This window comes from Macaca nemestrina, chromosome 15, assembly GCF_043159975.1.
Source record: "Macaca nemestrina isolate mMacNem1 chromosome 15, mMacNem.hap1, whole genome shotgun sequence".
Taxonomy (NCBI): domain Eukaryota; kingdom Metazoa; phylum Chordata; class Mammalia; order Primates; family Cercopithecidae; genus Macaca; species Macaca nemestrina.
Genome location: NC_092139.1, coordinates 96,571,090 through 96,595,741, shown reverse-complemented (window position 1 = coordinate 96,595,741; position 24,652 = coordinate 96,571,090). Strand labels below are relative to the sequence as shown.

At 43.2% G+C, this 24,652-nt stretch overlaps 1 protein-coding gene across 7 annotated transcripts in view; it reads right to left on the bottom strand.

The window, feature by feature from the left end:
- Window positions 1–24,652, bottom strand: part of LOC105487279 (zinc and ring finger 3) — a 177,084-nt gene that overhangs the window by 71,674 nt on the left and 80,758 nt on the right. The window contains exon 1 of one of the 7 annotated variants that reach the window (XM_071080338.1): window positions 32–5,229. The exons of the other annotated variants lie outside the window; for them this stretch is intronic. Within the exon in view, the coding sequence (XP_070936439.1) occupies window positions 32–220 (189 nt within the window). The 5' untranslated portion in view covers window positions 221–5,229. Of the gene's footprint in view, window positions 1–31; window positions 5,230–24,652 lie in introns of those variants that run through there. 7 annotated transcript variants of the gene reach the window in all.

Below are 24,652 nucleotides of genomic sequence, written 5' to 3'. Positions count from 1 at the left end.
TCCCAATCTCCAGAACCTGTGCATAAGTTACCTGACACAGCCAGAGACTTTGCAGATGTGATTGAGTTTGAGATGGACAGATTCCCTGAATTATCTGGGTTGGTCCAGTGCAATCACAAAGGTCCTCATAAGGGAAGCAGGGAAGCATGAGAAAGACGGAGAACAGATGTGATGACAGAAGCAGAGGCTGATGTACTCTGAAGGTGGAGGAGGGCGCCATTAATCAAGAAATGAGGATGGCCTCTAGAAGCTGACAAAGATGAAAAATGGATTCTCCCCTCAAGCTTCCAGAAAGAATGTAGCCCTGAAGACCTGTTTGGAACTTCTGACCTCCAGAACTGTAAGAGAAAATATTTGTGTTGCTTTAAGCCACTAAGTTTGTAGAAACTTGTTACAGCAGCAAATAGGAAACTAATACGCCCACCTTGTGCCCTGGTTGTTTTACAGATAAGAACAGAAATCCAAGATAAGTGGCTTTTCCAACACATAGCCAGTATGTAGCACACCCGGAGGTCTCCAGGCCCTTGGATTCACAATCCAGTGCCTTCCCACTCCACTTTCTTACTTTATCCTCCCTTCCTCTGAGAGCTGACCATCTGACAGGGGAAGTTTAAGAGATAAAATCCTTAGAAAAAAAAGTTTCCAGCTCTAAATCCTGTGGTATTCAAGTGTAACATGAGTTTGGTGCAGGCAGCAAGAGTTGCTAGAATGTCTGGGGAGGCTTTGTGCAGCTGCTGAGCCTCGAGAGAGCTTCGAAGGAAGAGTTAGACTGACCAGGGCAAAATGAGAGAGGGAAGTCAGTTCCAAGCCTGGGGAGGAGTTGCTAAGAGATGATATAGAGGGGGGAAAAGAATACATCCAGTCTGATGAGTAGGAAGGGTTACTGTCTACACTGAGAAGGAAAGAGAAGGGCTCAAAAATCAGGATGGAGTCTGGACACCAAGACAGTATTACAGGTTCTTAGGCAGAAGACGGTGTACTGAAAGAAGTTATTTTAGGCAGGCAGGTAACCTCTTCAGCAGTGGACTCCAGAGACAGCAACAAGTGGAGGGCAAAAGTTGCAGGCCAAAAATGAGAGATCCTTGACAATTCAATGAAACAACAGGAAAGGGGTTGCACAAGTTCATAAGGCAGGTGAGAGGTCACCACTGCTGAGCACAGGGCGGCCAGCAGCTGTCTTTATAGTGGATGAGAGATACCCCACCCCTTGGGAATTCCAAGATATGAGATAGAGGGCCCTGGGACATCCAACTTTGCAGGAGCTTTCAGGCTCACGGAATATGCCTGAAGGGCCAATGGAGGTTCTGTGGTGCCGCGGGTGGTGCAACCTTTCCTCCAGGATGCCCCCGCAGGATTCAGCCCACTCTAGAATGTTCTACAGTTATTAAACAATGAGTAGTCTGAAATGCTGAGACCTCCGACTAGAAAAAAGGTGAGCAAGAGGAATGAGCCAATTATGTCAACAGCTCAGGCACCTCTGACCTCCGGGAAAGGGCTCAAGACCCGGCTCACTCCAGCACAGCTCAGCCAGCTTCCGGAAGTCTCAGGTCAAATCATGGTAACGGCAACCAATATTCCACAGAATTTTTAACCTGGCCACGCAACTTGGAGGTTTCCAGATGAATGGCTGCTTTTGGTTACTTATATATTTATGGGGTTTGACCAATGATAAAGAGTTGCTTTGGAGGAGCAGAGGCATCACTCAGGTCTAAGACGTTGCATCTATATCAAAACTTTACTAAAGAAAGGAGCCAGGCACAAAACACCGCATACTGTATGATTCCATTACATGTCCAGAAGAGGCAAATCCATTGAGACAGAAAGCAGACTAGTGGTTGCCAAGGGCAGCAGGGAGGGGGCAAATGAGGAGTGACTGCTCAATGGGTACAGGGCTTCCTTTTGGGTGATGGAAACGTTCTGGAACTAGATGGTGGTGAAGATTGCACAACACTGTGAACATATTAAATGCCACTGAATTTCATGCTTTAAAATGATTACAATGGTGAATTTTATATGAATTTCACAATTAAAAGGTTTAAAAAACAAAAACAAAAAGCAACTGTCCTAAGAGCTTACTCAGGAATGACTTACGCCCTGCCTAGCACTGTCCTCAGCTAACACGGAGATCCCACAGTGAAGGACAATGTGCTTTCTACCCTTCCAGAGCCTAAGTGAATTCCAGCAGCCCTTCAGGAAACTGTGTCCTGCAGAATACTACCTACCACAAGATGAAAAACAGGTTCTTGCACAAGTAAATAACACTGAGAAGCTCTTCATAGGGACTCAGGATCTACATGTGTGAATTAAAGCTCTGCAGTGGCCAATGGTTTAATAGGGCTTTTAACCTTTGCTAAAACTACCATTTCCTACCCTTTGTTTATAAACTTGTTTTGCATTTAATTTGATCACGTGATTTCATGGGACACACTTTGAGAGATGCTAAGTTAGGGAGAACACATACACACGCATAACAATAAACCAACAGTAAATATGACATGAGGCAAAGCTAAATGTCTGCAAATGCTGAACACCCATGACGCAAAGACTTAAGGCCACGGTAGAAAGAAATGGAGGGATAGTCGAGGACAGCTGGAGAAATGACGAGGCTTGGGAAAGTGGCAGATGTGGAGGATGGGGAGAAGACAAGGAATGGGAACCCAGAGGCAGCTGAAGCCAAAGCCCAGGCCTGACCCACTGCAGCCAGTGAGGTGGAAGTGGGCCTGACCAGGCCGGAGGCTTACTCTCTTGAAGAAGCAGAACACACGGCCTCAGGAAAAGCATGTGGAGAGCGTGTCCAGGCATGCAGAAATCTGAACTATGTAAGCCTCAAACACACCCAGGGGTCCCTTAGGGCTGTCAGGCCAGTGCCCTGGGCTGCACTTCACTGCCAGCCTCTCTCCTCTCCTAAGCAGTCATTCCTTCCCACTTTCCTCCAAACTCCTCTATCAAATCTTCCCAACACTGGGGTGGGTGACTTAGCAGTGCAACACGTCAGCCCCGTAAAGGGCATTGACTTGTGAACAGGAATGAAAGCCTTTAAAACAAAAAAGATTTTTCTAAAGTGCCAGTGGGAGGGATGCTTTACCCTCTTGTGGAGGGTAAAGAAGCCACTAAGATCACATCTCAGAGGATAAAAAACCTACCTAACCATCCATTCCACTTTCCCACTTCCACCTTAAGTTCCTTCTCTCCTGAGATCCTTATTCCAGTTTACATCTCCAGCACAAGTCTGTTAATTCAATCTAACAGGCTCCTTTGACCCACCTATTGAATACCATATTATATGATTCAGGTCTCTGTTAGCTAGCCCCGATGACAGTATCAACTACCCTAGGCCTCCAGCCACTTCCACTCTGAGGTTCTCTTTTCCCAAGGGCTCCAAGTTATGAGCTCTGGAGATGTTTTTATAGAGAAGCAGAAGTAGTCATTATGTGAAAATATTCCTTAGTGAACTGACCTGTCCCAAGGATGGAGTATTCTAGGCAAAGGTATAAAATGCAAATGAACATACCATTTTGTTTGCATTTTACGGGGAAAGTGAAAGAGAGGCCTTTCCCATTAATTGGACATCTACTATGTTAACACCTTTTTTTTTTTTAAGGCAGGGTCTCATTCTGTCCCCCAGATGGGAGTGCAGTGGCACGATCACAGCTTACTGCAGCCTCAACCTCCTAGGCTCAAGCAATCCTGCCACCTCATTTATTGACTTTTTTTGTGTGTGTAGAGACAGGTCTCACTATGTTGCCCAGGCTGGTATTGAACTCCTAGGCTCAAGCAATCCTTCTGCCTCGGCCTCCCAAAGTGCTGGAATTACAGGTGTGAGCTGTTGCACCTGACCGGTTTACACATTTTAATCTAATATTTAATCCAACAGGGAACTCCTGCTAATTGTTGGAATATCAGATGATATAGTGACTAAACTATGTAAATAAGTTGCAAACTAGAACTGCAAATCAGCAACCAATGCAGAATTTAACAGAGTCCATGAAAGTCCTATTAGTCAACAACTGGATTCTACTCAAAGCCAATGGCAAACAATCTAGTTAAGGATTAAAGAAGAAACACGCATGGGAGCTTCCACAGAGAATGATCAAAGGATTAAGAGAGACCTTTGGAAAAAGTGAGAGTCCTCTCAGTTGGAAAACAACTTTTTTTTTTTTTTAGACAGAGTCTCCGTTGCCCAGGCTGGAGCACAGTGGTGAGATCTCAGCTCACTGCAACCTCTGCCTCCTGGGTTCAAGCAATTCTCTTGCCTCAGCCTCCTGAGTAGCTGGGATTACAGCCACCCACCACCACACTTGGCTAATTTTTGTATTTTTAGTACAGTCAGGGTTTCACCTCGTTGGCCAGGCTGGTCTCAAATTCCTGACCTCAGGTGATCCACCTGCCTTGGACTCCCAAAGTGCTGGGATTACAGACATGAGCCATCGCACCCGGCTGAACTCAAACCTAAGTAAAGGATGCCATATGCACAGTCTTATACAATTTTGCTGAGAATATCCCCACACTGCCCATACGAGATTCAATCTTTGTTTATTCTCAAAAATCAGTCCAAGGCTGCAATTATAATTTAAATATAAACCATTACTTTCATTTTTATCTTTCAAGATATAGCCCCAATGAAATGTTTATTTCTACTTTCTCCTAAGAAATACTGGGCCCTAAGCCAGGCATAGTGACACACACCTACAATCCCAGCTACTGGGAAGCTGAGGTGGGAGGATGATTTGAACCCAGGCGCTTGAGACCAGCCTGGCCAACATAGCAAGATTGTGTCTCAATTTTTTTTAAAGATAAAAAAGAATTATTAGCCTCTAATTTTAAAAGATCCCAAGGTCCTAATTTGGATAACAATCATCTGTAGAGAATAAGAACCTTTTCCACAAGAAATTCCGATACTCTTCCAAAGTTTCGGCTAGACACTGCTTCCACGCCATCCCTGCAATCATCAGGTAAAAACCAGGCATGTTATTCACACATGCTAACACCAGCCAGTGACATATAGGCACTGACAACATACAAGATCTGTGTGGTTCTGAATGCCTAATCATTCAAAATTCTTCATAGGATACTTCAGTGTATGGTGTTCAAGCATATTAACTTTGAACTTAATGTAGCATATAAGCATTTAAAAGTTGCAGGCATTTCTGAGTTTACTTTCTTAAAATATATGGATGCATAGGGCTTTCCTAGTCAGATGCTTGACATTTATGTTTTCGCTTTTTTTTTTTTTTTTTTTTTTTTTTTGAGACGGAGTCTCGCGCTGTCACCCAGGCTGGAGTGCAGTGGCCGGATCTCAGCTCACTGCAAGCTCCGCCTCCCGGGTTCACGCCATTCTCCTGCCTCCACCTCCCGAGTAGCTGGGACTACAGGCGTCCGCCACCTCGGCCGGCTAGTTTTTTGTATTTTTTAGTAGAGACGGGGTTTCACCGTGTTAACCAGGATGGTCTCGATCTCCTGACCTCGTGATCCGCCCGTCTCGGCCTCCCAAAGTGCTGGGATTACAGGCTTGAGCCACCGCGCCCGGCCTCGCCTTATTATTTTTAAGAAAGTTAAAAACAGCTGAGTTGTAAGAACTCAAGGACATCAGAATGAACTACTAATGAAAACATAAAGAAAAAAATCAAATAGACATGGAAACCTTAGACTGGAACCAAGACTCCATCGAACAGAGAATACTAAGGGGAAGGATGGCCTGAAATGAGAAGACAAGCAAAACTTCTGGGGCAGATTCACGGAAGAACTTGATGCAAATAATAAGCTACAATGAAAGTACAAGGGTATAACAGAAAATATGCCCTGGGTTATAACTTTGATTTTGTTTTACTTTTGCTCTTTGTGCAATAACTTTGGGATACTCAACATCTTGCTTAAGTCAACTGAAGGAAAATGCCTACCCACTCCTTTATCATGAGTTTGACATTATTATGAAACTGTCGCTCTTACCCTCTCACTCCTTATTTTGTTCCAATGGATATTTTGGGAAGGAAGGAATGAGATTTGAGATCATGCAATCTTGTGTTGAAATCTCACTTCTGCCTTTTATGATGCACATCACCTAGGCAGATGAGTTGATTTCTATAAACCTTGATTTTTAAAATTATTTGTATAAATTGAAGTGTGATTTTGTTACATGGCTATATTGTGCAGTGGGTGAAATCTGGGCTTTTAGTGTATCCATCACCTGAATAATGTAAATGGTACCCATTAAGTAATTTCCCATAACCCATTCCCCTTCCTCCCCTCCACCCACCCTTCTGAGTCTCTAATGCCTGTACTTCCACACTCTATGCCCCTATATGTTTTCCATATGGATTTTCTTATCTGTAAAATGGAGACTGTAGCATCTGTCTTAACTGATAAGGACAAATACAGACATCCTTAAGGATTAAATGAGATAAAATACATCAACATAGTAACACCAGTAGACATTTCATAAATGGGAAAGCTCTCTCCTTCAACTTCTCTAGACCTGTCATGTTCATTTGTATTTTATGCCTTTACCTAGAATACTTTGCCCTTCAAGACCAACTTAAATGTCACCCCTTCCATGGAGCTTTCTTCAATCAACTAATACTTCTTGAGTCTCAAATGCTTTGTATGGTGCTTACTGGTTCCTACAGCCTCCCCTCTAAGATGGGCACCTGCTTCTAGAAAGACAGTCTTATTCAGAAGTCCCCTTTCACCCTACCCAGAGCTTTGTACCCAACAGGTGCTCAATAAATGACTGCTGGCTGAACAAATGATCTCTGGCCTGGAGGCAGGCCTGCTACCATGTCTCTTGCTGTCTTTGGTGAGCCACTTGGGTCTCTGCTCTGCTAAGTGAGGTACCAGGGCAAATACGTCAGGATTTAATCAACTTGCTGCATGAACTTTGAAAGACCTAGCTCTTACAGTTATTGATTATTGAGTCATCAAAGACATTCCCAGGACAAAAAAGATTTACTGGCAATGGTATAGGAGCAAAGGCTGCTCCTCCTTGGCCTTGCTGTGGGGCCACAGCAGCCCAAGCACGCTGGGGTGGCTACTGCTTACTATACACAGAGACCACAACACTGGTGCCCTTCACCGTGACAGCACCTTGAAAGGGCAGTAGAAGGGGAGGGAGAATGGAAGATGTCCTCCCCAAAAAAGCAAGTCTCAAATTTTCCCACCCATGTCCAACCTCAGGAGTTGCTGTCAGCAACAACAAAACAAAGAAATAAAACTAAGGAAAAGGCAGGCATGGGATCCAAGCACAGGGACTCCCACAGATTAGAGAAATAAAGAGAAATCCCAGGACGATGGCTTTGCAACCAGCCTGTTAAAGGACAGGTCCAGATGGGGCCAGAAGGATGAGGCTACAGGACAGCCAAACAAACAAACAACAACAAAAACATAACTCATTACCCAGTGGGTTAGATGATACTGAGGAGAGTTTATAGTTCTGAACAAGAGGATGACAAGTGATAGTTACAGCAAACTAAAGTAATGGAGGGCCAGGGTGAGGGGAGCAATGATTAACTCCAGAAAAAAAAAAACAAAAAGTTACACCAGGATCGGAACCCATAATCAGGGTATGACCTATGTGATATAACTACATTGGAAGAATGCAGAAATGAGAAGAGGGGAGTGAAAAGCAAAATCTTTTTCTACAGAAGGAGGTCAACACATTATTCTGCAATTGACTATAAGAGTTACAGAAATTTAGAAACAATCACAAAGATGAAGAGCAAAAGAAACCACTAAAGAATTGAAAATAGTTGCCTCTGGGAATAGCAATCAGGGGTAGTAAAGGTGAATCAAGAAAATGCTCTTTTTTATTATAAACCGTGATGTACGCTTTGTCTTTTTATAAACAGACATGTGAATGATTTTGATCAAAAATTTTATGCAATGCTAGAAATAATTACTCCCTTTCTCCAAGTGTTCCAGCAGATTCTATGGGTCCTCCTCACTGGAAAAGGCAGGGAAGGATTTCATCAGGCCCAAGAGAGACCCCACAGGATCCCTGCACTGAGGAGCGGACATCTGAAGGGAGACTTTGTCTGAGATGGCTGTTCTGGGAGCCATCCAGGATGTGGGCTGGTGATGACTCAGGGAGACACAGTAAGAGAAAGAACCGGTAGCTCTCACCACCCTTCGCAACCAAAAATAGCTCCCAGGTGGCATCAGAGTGTGACATAGATTTGGGTGTTACAGAGACAGCAGACACAATAACCAGGGTGATTGTTCTGAGAAGCTCCAGTTTTCTCCCAGACACAGATATAACCTCTAGAAGAGGCACTGAACATTCCACTTGCATTTCTGAATAGAGTTACTAAGGCAAAATGCTACCAACAAGCAATGCATATACCTGGCCATCTCTGGTACCAGGTATCAAACAACTCGTTTTATGTTTAAATATGAAGATGAACTTTCTTCAATTTCCTCAGAGCCCAGTGAGACTGACTATCATGGTTTCATGTGGTTTCATGTTTTGTTAATGGACAAAGAAGGTAGGGGAACTTCGAAGCCAAAAGACGATGTCAGACAAGGTTAAATATCTGGAGAAAAAGAACTATGTTCCCTTGAGTATGGTACATCAAGCCAAACTTTGAAACCAAGACCAGCTCTTTAAGAAGCTTTCAGTACAAAATCCTTGAGATATACTGGTGCACCTTCCACATGTCTGAAAGGGCAAAATTGAAACTAGGGCTAGTGGTGCTTTTATCCAAGGTTACAAATCTCTACACTAGGCTGAGAGTTTAAAATAACTTCAAAACAGCCGCCTGCTTCTAAGTGGGTTACTGTTACACAGGAGCCAAATACTAAACTAATAGGAGGACGAGACATTTCACTCTGTAATATTATCTCATCAAAAAATTCCTGGGGATTTAAAAGGGAAACTTCCTTCCTTTTGTTCTTTTGCCACTATCGGCCAGGGTAGGGTGTCGCTGTGGTACAGAGTTTCACATCAGTCCCAGACCTTTTCTTATAAGGTGTGGTGGCTAGAACTAAGACTTATAATTTACGTGAAGGAATGGAAAAAGGACAGCCCCACCCATTTTTCTCTTGAATCATAAGGATTTTTTTCCCTCTTCTATTGTACAAAGAAACGGACAATTCTTTTGCTCTTTGAACAAACAGCCTAACCCTTTTTCTGGATCTAGAATCAAACGGAACCTGAATAGTTATTCTCCCTGTTGTCATAGCAATGAGGGTAACTGTGATGGGTCAGAAACTACCCCAGACACTAAAAAGCTGCTGGCTGTTGCTGCTGTTTCACAGAGAATTCCAGCTGGGAACTGCCTGAGGACTGTGGAGTTCTCTCGGCTGAGGACTCTGGCTTTCGGAACACTCAGCTGGAGTCTCTCCCAGTGGGTATCACTTTTTTTGAGAAAACCCAAAAAGAGCCTCTATACTTATTTGGTTCCTCTGTACCAAATGAACAACTGAGAAGTGACCTGTCAGAAACTTGGGGAAGCAGCAAGCATTTCAAATCCGCTTTTTCCCTTGAGTATCTCCTATGCCCTAGACTTTCATTTTGTCAGAGAATTATGTTGAAACTTACATATGGCCCCATGTATATCTCGTATCGGACTTTACAAACCCTCACTTAGAATGGCTGTTGCTAGTTTCAAGTAGATAAGATGCCTCGTAAGTTAAAAATATTTTTAAAGTGTGCAGTAGACTATAGAAACCTTAAGCTAAATTAATTCTAAATTCATTCTTGAAGTGACTCAAAGAGACCCATGTGCCTACCAGATGACAAGTATTGTTCTCTACATAGAAATTTACTGACATAGTTTTACTTCAAATTGCAAGGCAACTTATAAAGGACACTTGATCGTGCTTATTACGAAAAGGATTAGGTGCTTAAACACATCAAAGAGTTACTAAATTAAGATGAAATACAATACTATAAAACAACAAATCATTCAAACTACATGATGCTGAACTGAAACTAGAAAAATAAGTGAAAAAAATTCCAAAGCTATATTAATTTATTTTTTATTGAGACAGGGTCTCACTTTGTCACCCAGGCTGGCGTGTAGAGGCGCAATCTCTCAGTCCCCCAGGTAGTTGGGATTACAGGCATGCACCACCATGCCCAGCTAATTTTTGTATTTTTAGTAGAGACAGGGTCTCACTATGTTGTCCAGGCTGGTCTCAAACTCCTGGATCCAACTCAAGTAACCCACCCACCTCCGCCTCCCAACGTGCTGGGATTACAGGTATAAGCCACTACACCCAGCCTATTTATTTTTTGAGACAGGGTACTGCTCTGTTGCCCATGCTGGAGTACAGTGGCATGATCTTCACTTACTGCAACCTCTGCCTCATTTATATTTTTATAAATGATGAAGCAACATGAGCTAAGTCAATTCCTTTAGGACAATTAGTGAACCAGATAGTGACAAAGTGGGGCAGAAAGTACAAACGTATTTTTAAAATTTCTCCATATGAGCAGGTACAGAACAAAGATACACTGCAAGGAAAGAAATGATTGAGAGTTAAGGGACACATGCAACTAATTTATAGTAAGAAAACAGAATCATCATCCACCTTATTGGTGATGAATACAACGGCAAAATCAGTCAAGTAAACCAGCTACTAAACCCCACTTGGGCAAACACATTCTGGCCATGCTGCAAATTGGCTTGATTTGGGGGGAAGCGGTCTGGCAATGAGACAATGCCCAAGCTCTGTATGTCCTTCCCCCAACAATTTCATTTTTCAAACAAACCCTGAGGAAATAACCTCAAAGTAGTAATTTTTTTTTTTCTTGAAACAGAGGCTTGCTCTGTTGCCCAGGGTAGAGTGCAGTCGTACGATCTCAGCTCACTGCAACCTCTGCCTCCCAGATTCAAGCGATTCTCCTGCCTTAGCCTCCCAAGGAGCTGGGATTACAGGCACCCGCCACCACGCCTGGCTAATTTTTGTACTTTTAGTAGAGACGAGGTTTCATCACGTTGGCAAGGCTGGTCTTGAACTCTTAACCTCATGATCTGCCCGCCTCAGACTCCCAAAATGCTAGGATTACAGGCGTAAGCCACTGCACGCAGCCAAAGTAGTTACTTTATATGATGAAATCTTTAAGTACACCTCCTCTAAACTGTGAAAACTTAGGGAAAAAAAAGTTCCCCCAAAGACTATGTAATAAAAACAATGTGCATAATTTATGGGATGTAATGTCACCACAGTAAGATAATAATGAAGATAATATAGTATTAGAAGTATGTACAAAATTTTCAGAGAAGTTAATGTACAGATTTAAAAATCATGTCTGCCTGTAATCTCAGCACTTTGGGAGGCCAAGGTGGGAGGATTACTTGAGCCCAGGAGTTTGAGACTAACCTGGGCAACACGGTGAGACCCCCGTCTCTACAAAAATTAAAAAATTAGGTGGCATGCCCCTGTGGTCCGGTCCTTGATAATCGAGAGGCCAAGGTGGGAGGATTGCTTGAGCCTGGAGGGTTGAGGCTGCAGTGAGCTATGATCTGGCCATTGCGCTCCAGCCTGGACAGCCTCTCTCAAAAAAATAAAAATAAATAAAAATCACATCTGTATCTAGATGAAAACTAAAAGGAAACAAAGAATTTACAAAGTTAATGGACTGGAGAGTAAGAATAGTAGGAGATTTTTTCTTTTTTGGATTCTACTACTCATTCAAACCAACATTTGCTAAGCACTGACCTTGTGGCTGGACGCCAGGCAAGGAACAGTGATTAAGAGCTGAGCCCTTCTTTAGTGTAATGTTGTTTAATCAGGAGTTTGAAAACAATTATAAAATGTATATGCATCTGCTGACAGGACAGGTGACCAAAATTTGAAGCTAACCAGGGCTTTTTTTCCATAAATTGGCTCTATGTATAACAAATGGCAGTATTAAGTAGTAACATGCATTGTCAAAGAGATGCATTCCAGCCAGGCACGGTGGCTCACGCCTGTAATCCCAGCACTTTGGGAGGCCGAGGCGGGCGGATCACGAGGTCAGGAGATCGAGACCATCCTGGCTAACACGGTGAAACTCCATCTCTACTAAAAATACAAAAACAAAATTAGCCAGGTATGATGGCAGGTGCCTGTAGTCCCAGCTACTCGGGAGGCTGAGGCAGGAGAATGGCGTGAACCCAGGAGGTGGAGCTTGCAGTGAGCTGAGATTGCGCCACTGTACTCCAGCCTGGGTGACAAAGCGAGACTCCGTCTGAAAAAAAACAAAAAACAAAAAAACAAAAAAAGAGATGCATTCCTTTCCCACAATGTTTCCTGATATTTGGGGAATTTCTTACAAGGGACCAATGGATGTATTGGTTTGTTGTAACCTTGAGTAGTTGTCTGAATGCAAAGGAAGGCAGGCCCTTGAGAGGCAGGTTCATTACCTTCCAATCAAGATTTTAAGTTCATTCCTTTTTTAAAAAAATTTCTTTCACTGGAAAAACATAGAAACAAAATGGAAGAAATAATTCAACATTTGCCAAGTAACCATTCTGAGAAGGGGATTCTCAACACGGTGTTAAGAGGGGGCACTTTAGTGAAGGGCCTAAGGCAGAACCTCTTATTCTCCACTCCCTGATGATGCTGTGCTATGCTGTGGTGTGCTATGATGAACAAGAGCTTTGAGCTGCACTGGCCCACGGTGGATCCCAGTACTGCCTCTTCTGTGTGACCTTAGAAGAGTCACGTAACCTTATCTGAAGGGCAGTCCTGATCCTGCCCATCCTGCTTATATTTCTGAGGATCAGATAAAAAGAGGCCCGTGTACCTGGCATGCAAAAAGTAGAGCAATGATATTACACCAAAAGCATAGGCAACCAAAGAAAAAATAGACAAAATGAACATCAAAATTAAAAACTTTTGTGCTGTAAAAGACACCATCAAGAAAGTATAAAAAAGGCCATGCACTGTGGCTCATGCCTGTAATCCCAGCACTTTCGGAGGCCAAGGTAGGAGGATTATATGAGCCCAGGAGTTTGAGACCAGCCTAAGTAACATAGCAAGATTCCGTCTCTACAAAACATTTAAAAAATCAGCCAGGTGTGGTGGTACATGCCTGTAATCATGGCTACTTGGGAGGCTGAGGCAGGAGGATTGAGCCCACAAGTTTGAGGCTGCATTAAGCCATGATGGCTCCACTGCGCTCCAGCCTGGAGACAGCAAGGCCCTGTCTCTAAAAAATAAATAAATAAATAATTTAAAAGTATAAAACCCACAGAAGAAAATGTATGTGAACTTTTACAACTCAATAATAAAAAGACAAACTATTCAATTAAAAATGGGCATAGGATCTGAATACATATTTCTCCAAGAGATATGCAAATGTCAACAAGCACATTAAAAGATGCTCAACATCATTAGCCATCAAGGAAATGCAAATCAAAACCATAATGAGATATGTCATACCAAGTGTTGGCTACAATGTGGAGTAATTAGAACCCTCAAACACCGCTGATGGCAATGCAGAATGGAGCAGCCACCTTGGAAAACAGTCTGGCAGTTCCTCAAAGGCTTAAACATAGAGTGACCATATGACACCCAGCAATTCCACTCCTAAGTATATACCCAAGAGAAAAGAAAACATGGCCACAGAAACTTGTACATGAATGTTCATAGCAGCACTATTCATAATAACCAAAGAGTGGAAACAATGTGAATGTCCATCAGCCGATGAATGGAAACATCAAGTGTGGTTAACCCGCACCATGGAGTATTATTTGGCCACAAAAATGAACGGAGTACTGGTACATGCTACAACAGGGATAAATCTTGAGAACATGCCGAGTAAAAGAAGCTAGTCACAAAAGTCCACATCTTATATGATTCTATTACATGAAAGCCCAGAATAGGACAGCGACAGTCGATTAGTGGTTGCCTAGCACTGGGGAGGTAGAAGAATGGGAAGACAGCAGAGTAAGAGCTAAAAGGTACAGGGTTTCTTTCTGAGGTGATTTAAATGTTCTAAAATAGATTGTGGTGATGGTTGTACAACTCTGAATATACTAAAAGCCACTGAATTATATACTTTATATAGGTGAATTATATGGTATGTGGATTATATCTCAATAAAGCTGTTATTAAAGAATTATGCAAATAAAGGGTAAATGGGGAGAAAGGGAAAAACATAGTGGGGCAAGACTCTATCACCAGTGGAGTCACATGACGAAAAGAACAGGCTGGGCACAGTGGCTCATCCCTATAATCCCAGCACTTTGGGAGGCCGAGGCAAGGGGATCACTTGAAGCCAGTTTGAGACCAGCCTCAGCAACATGGAGAAACCCTGTCTCTACAAAAAATACAAAAACTTAGGCAGGTGTGGTGGTGTAAACCTGTAATCCCAGCTGCTCGGGAGGCTGAGGTGGGAGGATTGCTTGTGCCCAGGAGTTCAAGGTGACAGGTGACCTATCAGGTGCCACTGCACTCCTGCCTAAATGACAGAGAGAGAGAGAGAGAGAGACCATCTCTTAAAAATTTCTTATTTAATTTTTAAAAAGAATGCAGCTGAGCTCCACTATTCCAGGCAATTACTTTATTTCCCCAAGGCTGTTTCCTCATCTGTAAAATAGGAATGGTGCCAGCCCCACCTGAGTGAGATGGCACAAGTCAATGTCCTTTATAAACACATGTCTCACATCCTGTGGGATGTCAGTCTTTATTCTACCACGATTAGGGCTTATGAGGCATGGAAAAGAACCACTTTCATGCTAGCAGTCTTAAAAGGGCATTGTGTCTTAGGTCCTTGGGTGTTTCATGGCCTGGTTCTGAGCCAGACCTGAATCAGAAGAGTAAAGTTCCCTTTTTTCTTCACCAAGTCATCTGTTTACGAACTAAAAGCCCATCTACATAACAGGCTGCTGGTGATAATCAAGTGGTCAGCACTGGAATTATTGCCACTTTTGGTTGGGTCATAGAGCTCCATGGTAGACTTGTTGACTCTCTTTTAAGAATGCTGTCATTGTTCATAGCCTGAATTCAGCAATTTAAAAAATATATTTTTTTAGAGACAGGGTCTTGCTCTATTGTGCAGACTGGGGTACAGTGGCACCATCATAGTGCAGCCTCAAATTCCTGGGCTCAAGCAGTCCTTCCACCTTAGCCTCCCAACTTGCAGGGACTATAGGCTTGTGCCACCACACCCAAAAAAACAAACACAGACTTAATTGAGGTATTTATATGCAATAAACTAATCATTTACTGATAACAATGTGTAGTAAGTTTTGACAGGTACAGACATCTGTGAAACCACTACCACTATCAAGATACAGAACATTTCATCACCCCTGAAAGTTTCTTGTTCCCTGATGGTCCATTTCTTCTTCCACCCTATACCCAGACTATCACTGATCTGATTTATGTTACTATATAAGTTAGTTTATATTTTCCGGAATTCCACATAAATGGAAACATGATGTATTATGTACTCTTTTTTGGGGGGAAGGGAAGAACCCTGGGTCCTTTGATTCAGCATCATGTTCTTGAGGTTCATCCATGTATCAGTGTTTTGCTGCTTATTGCAGAGTAGTGGTCCACTGTATGGGCGAACCACTTTTCATTCACTCATTTGTTGATGGACATTGGATTGTTTCCACTTTTTCACTATTACAAATAAAGCTGCTATGGATATTTGAGTAGGTTTGTGTAGACAAGTGTTTTTATTTCTCTTATGTAAATACCTAGGAGTGGAATGTCTGGGTCACATGGTAGGTGTATGTTGAGTTTTATAAGAAATTCCAAACTTTTCCAGAGGAACTGTGCCATTTTGGATTACCAAAAGCAATGTATGAGAGTTCCCATGTTCCACTTCCTCACTGACACTTTTTATTATCAGCCTTTTAATTTTAGCCATTCTAGTGGCATGCAGCAGTATCTCATTGTGTTTTATTTTGCATTTACCGATGCCTAATGTTGTTGAGCAACTTTTCATGTGTTTATTTGCCACCCCTATCTCTTCTTTGTAAAGTCTCTATTCAAATCTTTTACCTGCTTTTAATTGAGTTGTGTACTTACTGAATTTTCAGAGTTATTTCTATATTCTGAATAACAGTCTTCAGTCTTCTTTTGAGTCTTACAGTAATTATATCTTTGTAGTCAGGTAAGAAGGGCTAATTTTCATTTCATTATTTAAAACTGAGCTTCCTCCAAAACAAACCTATTCTGTCATTTTCCTCTTCTCAAGTAATGGCATTTCACTTATTGGAGTCATCCTTGACTCCTTTCTCCCCTACCCACATCCAATCCTTCAGCAAATTCTGCTGACTCTACCTACAAAACCTATTCAGAACCCAACCACTTTCCACCACCTCCCCTGTTTCTACCCTGTTCCAAGCCCGCTTGACTTCTCCTCTGGGTTACTGCCAGAGCTCCTAACTGCTCTCTTTCAACTCTTCCACTGCCTGACACTGCCCCTTCCCCAGTCTTTTCTCAAATACAGCAGCCAGTGCAATCCTGTTAAAATATAAGTCATGCCATGTTACTACTCTGCAAGTTACCACTGGCTTCCTAGCTGACTTATGAAGCCCTGGAAAACCCTATGTCTGACCTGCCATGACCTTTCACCCCTCTCTTCTGCCAGTCTCTTTCTTGTTCATCCTGTTCCAGCCACACTGGCCTCCCTGTTGTTCCTCCCACATGCCAGACCTGCCTACCATAGGGTTTTTGCACTTGTTCTTATTCCCTCTGCCTGGTATAATCTACCCCCACTAGGCTTGACTCTATCCTTATCTCCTTTACATACCACCTTCAGCTCAGTGTATAAGTTTATTTTTGATTCAGTTTCCCTCCCCTCCATTCCAAACATCAAATACAAAAAGAAAATGAAAGGTGTAAACTATGCTTAAAAACAAGATAAACATTATCTATGGGCGGGGGGGGGGGGGCGGCGGGGAAAGAACAGAACAGAATAAAGCAAAGATGAATGTTGAAGCCACAGTCCTGCTGTGCTTTGAGTCTGAAAGTAGGTGGTGGTGCTAGGAGCTCTATTTTGGTGGACTGGGAACTAAAAGTAGCCCAAGTGGGGTGGGATGAGAGCCACTGTCCTTACTTAAAACCAAGGTTTGGGCTAGACTGCCCCAACTATGAAAGGAGACTGAAAACATCTGACAATTACAGCTCACAGTGAAGCCTAGGATGTTACGAAGAAGCAGGTACAATCTACAGCCCGCATGTGGGCCAAGGCCACCTGGAGGTATGAAGATTGAAGTTTATCTGTGTCTCTATGTCCTGGGGGTCCTGATATGTCACTATGAGACCTATTATAGGCTTAGAGGTCCTTGGAGAAGTAACCACAAACCTGTTGGGAGAGGGATGGTACAGAGAAGACCACTTCCTCCAAACTAACTCTGACTCCATGAGTGTGCAAACCCAATTTCCAAAATACCAAAGGAAAACTAACTCAAGAAGACAGCCAACAAAATCGACACCGGGGGGCTAATTTATTTGAGATTAAAGTAGGGCAGTCTGACAATGATTTTTATTTTATTTATTTTTTTGAGACAGAGTTTCACTCTTGTCGCCCAGGCTAGAGTGCAATGGCACGATCTCAGCTCACGGCAACCTCCGCCTCCTGGGTTCAAGCAATTCTCCTGGCTCAGCCTCCCTAGTAGCTGGGATTACAGGCATGTGCCACCATGCTCAGCTAATTTTGTATTTTTAGTAGAGACAGGGTTTCACCATGTTGGCGAGACTGGTCTTGAACTCCTAACCTCAGGTGATCTACCCGCCTCGGCCTCCCAAAGTGCTGGGATTGCAGGCATGAGCCACTGTACTCAGCCTGACAACGACTTTTAAGTGTATGTTTTAGGAACTATGAGAGATGAAAAAAGGAATTATAGCTGTAAGAAAGAATAAGGAAATATAAAACACAACAGGCAGAAAGGAAATATTAGTACATGAATATTTTTTAAAAAGAATAATGCTAGAAATAAAAAACAGACATTGAAATTTAAATTTTAAATGATAATCCAAACTGGACAAAGATGGAGATAGGATTAGTGAACTGAGAGACATGCTGAGGAAGTCACCCAGGTTGCAGTAGAGGAAGAATAAAAATAGTAGTTAGTGACATAGAGAGCAGACCTAAGCCTCTAACACAGCTTTGATAGGTATCCAGGGGAAGGGTGTTGGAGTGGTGGCAGACCAACCCTATTCAGAAAGATGAAGGTTGCGAACTTTCCAGAAGTGAAGTAAGACATAAGTTTTCAAAAACAGAGTGCTTTGCTCCACTTGTTATATAGTTACGTTTTTTCTTCTCTTCTTTTCCTTTTTTTTTTTTTTTTTTTTTTGAGACAGGGTCTTACTCTGTCACCTAGGCTGGAGTGCAGTGGCGGCATGATCTCAGCTCACTGCAGCCTCAACCCCCTCCAGGCTCAAGCAATCCTCCTGCCTCAGCCGCCTGAGTAGTTGGGACTACAAGTGTGTGTCACCATGCTTGGCTAATTTTCGTCTTTTTTGTAGAGATGGGGTTTCACTATGTTGCCTAGGCTAGTCTTGAGCTCCTGGGCTCAAGTGATCCACCCACCTCAGCCTCCCAAAATTCTGGGATTATAAGCATGAGCCACCGCACCCAGCCTCAACTGGATGTATTAAATCCATAAATTCACCCCTAGATATGTCACAGTGAAATAGCCCAATACAGGGATAAAACAAGTTTCCAAAACTAACAGAGAAGACAGATGATCTGTGAAGGAATAACAATTCAAAGGTAGTCTTTTCTTTTCTGTCTATGGTTCTACTTCACCGAAAGCCTTAATCTAAATAGTTATGTGTCACCTCATGACGGGGTCATGTTCTGAGAAATATTAGGCGATTCTGTCACTGTGCAAACATCATAGACTGTGGTGACACAAACCTGGATGCAATAGCCTACTACATACCTAGGCTGTACAGTATATATAGCCTATGACTCTTAGGCTACAAACTGGTACAGCATGTTACTGTACTGAAGGCAACTGTAACACCATGGTAAGTATCTGTGTATTTAAACATATCTAAACATAGAAAAGGTACAGTAAAAATATGGGATAAAAGATTTTTAGGCTGGGTGCAGTGGCTCACACCTGCAATCCCAGCACTTAGGGAGGCTGAGGTGGGTGGATCACCTGAGGTTAGGAGTTCAAGACCACCTCGCCAACATGGTGAAACCCCATCTCTACTAAACATACAAAAAAATTAGATGGGCATGGTGGCAGGCACCTGTAATCCCAGCTACTCAGGAGGCTGAGGCAGGAGAATCACTTGAACCCAGGAGGCAGAAGTTGCAGTGAGCCGAGATTACGCCATTGCACTCCAGCCTGGGCAACAGAGCAAGACTCCATCTCAAAAAAAAAAAAAAAAAGATTTTTAAAACTATATGCCTATAACTTAGGCTGCACTAAATTTATAAAAAATGCTTTCCTTTCTTCAATAATAAATTAACCTTAACTTACTGTAACTTTTTTACTTTATAAACTTTTTAATTTTTTTAACTTTTGAATTTTGTAATAACTCTCTAATAAGAAACACATTGTACAGCTGTACAAAAATATTTTTTCTTTATATCCTTATTTCATAAGCTTTTTTCTATTAAAACTTTTTTTTGTTGTTTTTAAACTTTTTTTGTTAAAAATTAAGACATACATATTAGCCTAGGCCTACACAAGGTCAGGATCATCAATGTCACTGTCTTCCATGTCCATATCTTGTCCCACTGGAAGGTCTTTAGTTACAGTAACACACATGGAGCTTTTTTTTTTTTTTTTTTTTTTTTTAAAGACCCTGTGTCTCCCAGGCTGGAGTGCAGTGGCCAGATCTCAGCTCACTGCAAGCTCCGCCTCCCGGGTTCACGCCGTTCCCCTGCCTCAACCTCCCAAGTAGGTGGGACTACAGGCGCCCGCCACCACGCCCAGCTAATTTTTTTGTATTTTTAGTAGAGACGGGGTTTCACCCTATTAGCTAGGATGCTCTCGATCTCCTGACCTCGTGATCCGCCCGCCTCGGCTTCCCAAAGTGCTAGGATTACAGGCTTGAGCCACCGCGCCCGGCCCCCAACTTCTTTTTTAATAAGTAGAAGAGTACACTCTAACATAAAAATATATAGTAAATACTGAGTAATAGAAATTTTTCAGTTCCATTACAATCTTTACGGAACCACTGTTGTATATGTAGTTGTTGACTGAAACGTCATTATGCGACACACGACTATAGGCAGTAGTTTTCATTCTGTTCACTCTGTTGAGTTTCAAACATTTCATTTTTTTTTTTTTTTTTGAGACGGAGTCTCGCTCTGTTGCCCAGGCTGGAGTGCAGTGGCCGGATCTCAGCTCACTGCAAGCTCCGCCTCCCGGGTTTACGCCATTCTCCTGCCTCAGCCTCCCGAGTAGCTGGGACTACAGGCGCCCGCCACCTCGCCCGGCTAGTTTTTTGTATTTTTTTTAGTAGAGACGAGGTTTCACCGTGTTAACCAGGATGGTCTCGATCTTCTGACCTCGTGATCCGCCCGTCTCGGCCTCCCAAAGTGCTGGGATTACAGGCTTGAGCCACCGCGCCCGGCCTCAAACATTTCATTTTTAATGTTTTTCCCCTTTAGTTAGACAAGGACTTGAGATCTTTGCAGAGGGCAGAATTAGGCTTTTGCCAGTCAGGGCTTTAGGAAAGCTATCTGAAAGTAGACAGGAGATGTAGTAGGAAGAGCACCAATTTATGGAGTGGGTGGAGTTTGCTTGCAATGTGGGTGCAATGGGTGGATTTATTATGCAGTAAAGTCATCAAGTTTATACTTTTTCAAGAAATCAAGTGGTTGAGATACAAAACAGTAACAATACATCAAATACTAGCCTGAAAAACAGTATTTCTCTCTCTCTTCCTACAAAATGTGACCACCATTCTGTATTTGGCATTTTCATGTCCATTGTCACATCTACCTTACCTTGTCCAGCATTTGGCTAAATGTATTACCGACACTTGCGTATTCCGAAATTGGGGCCTTTGACTTATAAGACAGCTTTTGAAGTTTGTCCTTCTCCTTAACTACAAACCAAGTACATACTCTACCACCTGCAAACCAGATCACTCATCACTTTTAGAGTCCTCTCTATTTAGATCCCTGCCAGCCCTTCTGTCTTGTTTCCTTCTACTCAGGCTCAACCTGATACGAAGATATAGGAGACCAGAACTCTTCTCAGAACTTAGACTGGATAAAATGTTACTTTCTTTTTAGCAGCAAAGTGCGGGAATATCGCTGATGTCCACTGAGGCAGGTAATTTTTTGGTATGAAGGACAAAGCCATGGGGAGCTGGCACCTTTGGCTACTGTTTCTTTTGCTGTCTATGTAAGTAATAAACTGCCTGAATCCAAAAGTGGCTTGTGATACCTTTACCAGCCGAATTAGTAGTAGGCTCATAGGCTGCCTGGGTTTAAATCCCACCTCTGCCACTAACTTGTGTGTGACCTTGAGCAAATTTCTGAACTTCTTTGTCTTGGCTTCCTCATCTACATAAAACAAGAATATCTACTTCAAAGGTAGTTGTAAGGGTCAGATGAGTTAGCCTATAAAACTAGCAGAACAGTGCCTGGAACGAGGCAAGCACATAGTAAATGTTAGTGGCTGTTATTTTCTGTTTTAGCAGTTGTGTCTGGGACTGCTATGGAAGTATAACATACATTATCTCCGATCTTAACAACAACCTTATGATGTCAGTATTAATGTCCTTGTGTGTGGCTGATGAAACAAAGATGGAAAGAATTCCAGCTGTGCTAGGATGGCTGAGCCAGGTGGCACTGGTCTGCATGGGTCTAAAGCTTTGCTGGTTGCCCTCAGTCCTGCTCCCTTCTCTTTTGACAGGCCCTGGGAACCAGCTCTATCCTTCTGGCCTAAAGCTTTGGCGCAGTCAAGGTGAGAGTTGACCACACCCTCTTACCAAGCATACGAGACAAGGCAAGGCCACAGCCTTACTAATTCGGCTGGTAAAGGTATCACAAGCCACTTTTGGATTCAGGCAGTTTATTAATTACATAGACAGCAAAATAAAGAGTAGCCAAAGGTGCTAGCTCTCCATGGCTTTGTCCTTCATACCAAAAAATTATGACCTTGGAACAGAAGGGGCCAGATGACTGCAGCATGAGTTGTGGGATGCCCTGTTGCTGAGGGGTCCACTGTAGTTAAGCAGCTTTACCTTCTGCAACTCTATTCTGAGGGGGCTGGAGTACAGAAGTTCATCCTCATCAGAACCTGGGAGGTAATGAGACACCGTCTCATGGCAGCCTCCCAGGAGATAGGTGGTGGGTGGGAGAAGGCCTTGAATCCTGTCCTCTCCTATTCCAGGAAGATCACAGGCACCTGAAAGTCTCCTGTGAACTGCGGTTCAAGCCTCTGTCTGCATGGCCTCTGGATACACTTGAGGATGTTGTAGCTGAGTTGTTCCCCTCACCCCTCTGCCCCTGGCCCAGGCTTGGCCTCTGAACCCTTTGACCTGAAGTGCTTCCATCCCCTAATCTGACTTCTCCCCCTGGTCTATATCAAGGCTAGTGAGCTTTCTAGGAATAAATGTCAAATTTATCCAACTGGATGAAGACCTTTGAGGATAGAGACCCACACTGAATATACTTTGTCTTTTCTTTTTTTTTTTTTTTTTTTTTGAGACAGAGTCTCGCTCTGTCACCCAGGCTGGAGTGCAATGGTGCGATCTCTGCTCACTGCAAGCTCCGCCTCCTGGGTTCATGCCATTCTCCTGCCTCAGCCTCCCAAGTAGCTGAGACCACAGGCGCCCGCCACCATGCCCAGCTACTTTTTGTATTTTTAGTAGAGACAGGGTTTCACCATGTTAGCCAGGATGGTCTCGATCTCTTGACCTCGTGATTCACCTGCCTCGGCCTCCCAAAGTGCTGGGATTACAGGCGTGAGCCACCGCACCTGGCTACTTTGTGTCTTTTATACATAATACACATTCATACAACATGGACTTGCCCTCACTTAGAAACACAATAAATATAGGTTTCTTGGTATGTGAACTTAGAGCCACCTGGTTTCAGTCTAAAACTGAGTAGCTAAAGGCTCCTGGAGCTTGTCCCTCATCCCCTGCAATCTGGCAGTCACTCCCCTTGGTGTGCTAGAATGCGGGTGGGTTGGTAGTGGTAACACAAAGCACAGAAGTGCAAAAAGTCCATAGGATCTTTTATTCTTTTCTTTTTAACTGTCCATCTCTGGCATTAGATGGGGGCACTGCGCTAAGCTTTCAAGGTGCCCTGTTGCTGAGAAGTGTGGGTTTAGGGAGTGGCTTTAATGAAACCTACCAGGAGAGATCCAGGCTGGGTTATGACCTTCCCAGTCCACTCTTCTTTGAGCAGGAACTTTTACAGGCAGATGTAATCAGGCATAGGTAGCTTAATGAGGTAAAGAATGGGCAAGAAACTGTCCTGGCTTGTGCTAATAATTCCTGATATACAGTGGCTGTCTCCAAGGAGCCCAAAGCACAGCTCAGACATTATCTTATTAATCCTCCCAAAACCCCCATGAGGTAGGCAGGTGGCAGGCATTCCCCCTGCTCCAGGATCAGAGGGAATGGGGCTCTTATGCGACTTGCCCAAGGTCATACTGGGTGGCAAAGCCTAACATATAATTTATTGCTTTTAACGCTTGAGCCTGTGGTTTTTTTTCCCTCCCTACCCCACTCTCCCGCGATTAACAGCAATATTTTAATCAGGTGATTTTCATCTAGTGCATCTCTTCCTAAAGGGCTATTGGCTCTTTCCCTTCATTTGGAAACTCACCAGGGCAATTACAGAGAAGGGGATGGAATGAGGTGAATCTGTAGCCTGTGGGTATAGCCTGTGAGCCCTTAAAGAACCCAAGTCACTGTCTCCCTCTCTGGGGCCCTCTGCCCATTCAGGAATCATCACTGTGTCCTGCTTTCATGCACTCTGTGTGTTGGGTTTCCTGCTTCATTACATGGTCTTGGGGACCTCAAATGGGGTTAGCTCCAGTCCCACCCAACTACTCCCCTTTCAGTGTATCTCCTGTGAGGCCACCATCATTTGCATCCTGTTCACAGTAGTATTGGGCCCCTGGCCAGAGCCCTTTTGCCTTTGGCAGCACACTCTAATCTACCCAACCTTCCATTCAACAGTCTTACCATCCATTCAGGCCATGTATATGATGAAATCACACAATAACCCTCTTTGCTTCATCTTTCCAAAAGGATGTTCAGGGTACAAGTCACTGTGCATAAAACGGCTTCCCTCAACGAATTTGAACTAAGAGCAGACCCCTGCCTATAACACTGCACTGAGCCTTTTATTCTTGCAGACTCAAAGAATGTACATACCAAATGTCAGCCAGAGACCAGCAACCACAACAGAGAACATTCTTAAGAATGGAGGCATCAATATGGCAGCTCATTCCTTCAGATAGAGCTGCAGCTGTCCTCCCCCCTATATCCCTCTCCAAAATACAGGCATATATCCTCATGGGTAGACACTGAGGCTAACACACACAACACTGTAAATGACTAATGACACATGGAGCACTCCATCTATAACTATGGAAGAAATGATAACACACTGGCTCCAGATCCTATCATGGCCTGTCTGTAGCACCTCTACAAGAGGCAGTATAATAGCTAGAATCAGAGGTTCTCTCTCTGTGAAAAACAAGTGACTTCTTGTGTCTTTTGGAGAGACGACCCAGAGAACATTACAGTATGGCCTGAGATAAGCATCAGT